The 4,113-nt window shown below is 39.1% G+C and overlaps 1 protein-coding gene across 1 annotated transcript in view; it reads left to right on the top strand.

The window, feature by feature from the left end:
• Positions 1–2,379: 2,379 nt before the first annotated feature.
• The window catches only part of PITPNM3 (PITPNM family member 3), a gene marked incomplete at its 5' end in the record, with an annotated part of 12,694 nt that continues 10,960 nt past the window's right edge, over positions 2,380–4,113 (top strand). Inside the window, 3 exons of the mRNA XM_009877055.1 lie at positions 2,380–2,550; positions 2,847–3,041; positions 3,760–3,908. Of these exons, the coding sequence (XP_009875357.1) occupies positions 2,380–2,550; positions 2,847–3,041; positions 3,760–3,908 (515 nt within the window). The remainder of the gene's footprint in view (positions 2,551–2,846; positions 3,042–3,759; positions 3,909–4,113) is intronic.

Below are 4,113 nucleotides of genomic sequence, written 5' to 3'. Positions count from 1 at the left end.
AAAGGTAAATATGAGGCTACTGGGATTTGTCTCAGGTGGTAATTTTAGAAACAAAGTGACTTACTATACTTTGATTATGTCTTCTGTGAGGCTGTAATGATGTTTTGAACTTGAAACTCATCTTTGTTTCTGGGGAGGGCTGCAAAGCAAGAGGAGAACAAAAGAGACAGCTTTGCCTTGACTGGTAAGAAGGAAATTTCTGAAAGTTACCACAGCTCTGATTACTCTCTGTGCTTGCCATTTATTGGTGAGTAAAAAGAAAACACAGTATCTTTAGGTTCTTCTAGCTTCTTTCGTAAAGATGTCTGAGGCACAGCTTATGGACAAGTGAAGCTGTCCATACTGGGACAAGATATAATGTGAGTATTCCACAGTTTTCCACTTCCTACAGAAATCCAAAGCAATCTCTTCTGCGCAGCAAGTGTTCCTCTTACCAGTTTGGAAGAAATTAATATACCATACAACTACATTTTTACCTTTAGATACTGGAAAGCAGAGAGCAAGCACAACTGTGTCTTTCTGTAATATTTTGGTGGCAACTCTGTGCACAGGTCAAAGTTCCCATCTTGTGTTTGGATTTATAGCTGATGAATGAGGTAACCCTAAAGAATTGGGATTAGAGATGGATAGCAGATTCAGGGCTTAAATGCTTTACTGGACTGGGACAGTATGTTTCTAAACTGTATAGCAAATAGTTCTTCTTTCCCCTATCCCAGCTCTGGAACCTTCAGACACTTTAATATGAAAATTCTACATGAATTACTAGTGGTTTAAACTATTTTCTTGAAATTAGCTCCCGGTTCCGTCCTCTTTCTGGGTATACTGCAGGGAGCACGCTTTGAGAGCAGTTCAGCTGACCAGCATTTCAAACACCTTCCGAGGTGAGCAGAATCTGCCTGGAGCTAGTTAGTCTTCAGAGGTGCATATGTAAGAGAATCCCTTTTTAAAGTGATCATAAAGTCTGTATTGAGATTTGTCCCTATATACCACTAATAGCAGCAAGTGCCAGAACATGGATTTTTAGAGTCCTTTCAGCATCACGGAAAGCACTTGAAAAGACCTGTAAAAATGTGGTGTTTTCTGATGTAGCTCTTAGTGAGTCTCTGTAACTGCAGCAGAGCAAGATGTTCAGCATTCAGTTTTGTTTACGTACAAACACCTTGACTGTTCTTGAAAATGAGAAAGAGCCTAAGTAGCGTGCTTTTGATTATTTTTGTAATTCTGTGACAAGATGTTACTTGAGATAAACTCCATTAGATCTAATATTCTATGATACCTTATAATAAAACTGTAACTTCTTTCTTCATGGTTTCCAGTTAAGCGTGATTTTGGCTTGTGCATGGGCAAAATGCTGTACCAAACATGTTTTCTAAGGAAAAACATCATACATGTTACCAGGCTTTTTTTACCACCACAAGGAAATAGTCATTCTATCAAAAGATCATTTAGGGTTTATTGTATAGCACTGCAGGTTTGAAAACATATCTTGCTTACATGGAGTTCATGGGGAGCGGACATAAGATTCCCAAACATATTTTATAAATACTTTAGTCATTCCTTTACTCTTGGAGTTAATAAACTGACTGATGTAACATCTAATGCAAGTACTATACAAACCATACTAAATTTAATGAGCCTACAATTAATTAGTTTGCTTGCACTGGCAAAATGCAGCGTGATTGACATGCGGTGTAGTAAGATAACCAACTGTTTTACAGGCCTTAGCAGTCTCGTGTGATCACCTGTCTGAGTATAAATTATGCTTCAGTGCTCTGTGCTTAGTCAAAATAATGTCTTATTAGCTGAGTAAGTGATTTCCAGATTTGTGTGCATAGTTGAAGCCCAAAAACCTCAGGAGCTTCACGCCTTCATCAAGCATCATAAAGATTGCTTTGCTGTTGTAGTATGACCACCCTCATTTCTATACATTAACTTCCATAATGTGACTTGAGAAAATTCAAGTGCTTTCTGTCACCTGCCTGTTCCTGCTGTCACCTAGATTTAAGTCCTCTGGATGTACCAGGCCAGCAAACCATCTTGCTGGTAGATATTTGAAGCGCTAAGTATCGTAGCTGTAATGCTTGATAATATATTTACAAGTTTTTTAAACTTCTTTTTCCTTCCTTACTTCTGTCTACTTGACTGGCTGGCCTTCGTGTTCGCTACATTGCTGTGTCTCAGATTGCCATGTCTCTGTAAACTCCCTTGCAGTGAAGTGTTCTTTACGTATGAAATAGCGAACAATCCAGTTAAATTTCTTGAGGCCAGATTTATGCTAGTCTGGCGTTTGTGGGAGACTGTATTAACCATGCTTCTGTATAGAGTTCTTGAAAATCGTAAAGGGGAAATACTGAACTCTCTATCTCATTCTCATCCAAGTATGCCAGGTCCGCCCAGCCTGCAGCCAAGTGTACAGTTTCTTTCACTCTGCTGACCCCTCAGCCTGCAGACTTGAACCATTGCTGGAGAAGAGATTCCATCTCCTGCCTCCATTCAGCATCCCGCGGTACCAGAGATACCCACTGGGTGATGGAAGATCTCACCAGTTAGGTACGGTGCCTTTTTTCATACTGCTGCTTCTTTCACTGCAAAGAACATATGATACTTCCTCATCTTGTGAGGTGACTAAAAAAGCAGCATTGTATTTTCTTTTCAGTTATCTGTGTTGGAGACTGTATAGTTTGTCTGAGACAAGAGAAGTAGTAAAATAATCCTTCCATTCTTTTCACCTCCATCAAGCTTTCCTGTAATCACACGTAGCTTTTCTTACTGTGTGGCACAGAATCATAGAATGTATCATTTTGTTTTATTTTTATTATTATTATTTTCATTTATATAACCTGCAGGTGATGCTATCCACAACCACAGTGCTCTTTTCCTTGAGAACAGCTCTTTGAACATACCTTTCTCTCAGGAGAGTCCTGGATCTCCAAATGCATCTGATCAACCACAAGGAAAACCAAGAAAGTTGAGTTTGGACAGCACAAACAGTGAAAACTCAGGGTCAACAGAAAGCTTGCCGTCAGCGTACCTCACCAACAGTGAGTGAAGCCTTGTGCCGTGTGCTGTCTGATACGGCAACAACCCTTTCTTCCACATCTTTTCTATGGAAAAGCTTATTATGAAAAGGAAAATAAGCTGCTTGGAAATTTGAGCAGAATGAGAACAGCCTAGGTTGCAGTAATTTTACATAACACAGTGTAGCTTCCTCTTCTGTTTGTAATTAAGTAGATAAAGTAATAGATGTGAAGTCACAGTTTTATATTAAGGTGCCACTCATAAATAGTTAATGAGGGTTTCATACTAACAGGAGTTTAGAAGCATGTTCCAGTAATGAAGAAATATAGATAGGTAAGATTGATTTCCCATAGTTTAAAGTGCTATAAATCATTATATTTTGTCCCATTATAGACTATAGTTTTATGTCGATACTCTTTGGAAGGCATTTGCGCTTCTTACTGTATAACATGATTGTAAAAATCCTGGTCTTTCACTGTACATTTTCCATGGACCAGGAAGCAGAGGAAGTCATGCTGAGGTGATTTCTGTATCCTAAAACCCGATAGAGCTGTTTACATTGCAGACCTTTAAGTGATGATGCAGCCAGTGAAAACTTCCATGTTTGACAGATACCTTTAACAGACTCTAAATGTCAAGGTTAATAAAGCAACTCAAACATAAAAGACAGCAAGAGATATATTAAGGAGATAACTTCTAGAAATGTGGTGTTATTTTGTTTGTGTTTTTTTCTTTTTGCAGTTACTGCGAAGTGGTGGGGAACAAAAAGAATAGATTATGCCTTGTATTGTCCAGATGTACTGACAGCCTTTCCAACCGTGGCCCTACCGCATCTCTTCCATGCCAGCTACTGGGAATCAACAGACGTTGTGGCCTTCATTTTAAGACAGGTCACTGATCTCTTTATTTTTTGTCTCTGCAATAAATAACCTCGTAATTGTTAATTGTGTCTTCCAAGGGTGATCATTCTTTTAGTGTTTAGTTTGGTCAGGTAAGTGTGATTACATCACATGGAACTGGATGTAGGAATGACAGGTGTGGGTTTATGGGAGAGTTGAAGGGGACAGTGAGCGCACCGTTAGCACTGATGGCTGG

Source organism: Apaloderma vittatum, unplaced genomic scaffold (genome assembly GCF_000703405.1).
Source record: "Apaloderma vittatum isolate BGI_N311 unplaced genomic scaffold, ASM70340v1 scaffold44019, whole genome shotgun sequence".
Lineage (NCBI taxonomy): Eukaryota > Metazoa > Chordata > Aves > Trogoniformes > Trogonidae > Apaloderma > Apaloderma vittatum.
The sequence above is the reverse complement of the archived record's forward strand: the minus strand, read 5'-3'. Positions and strand labels throughout refer to the sequence as shown.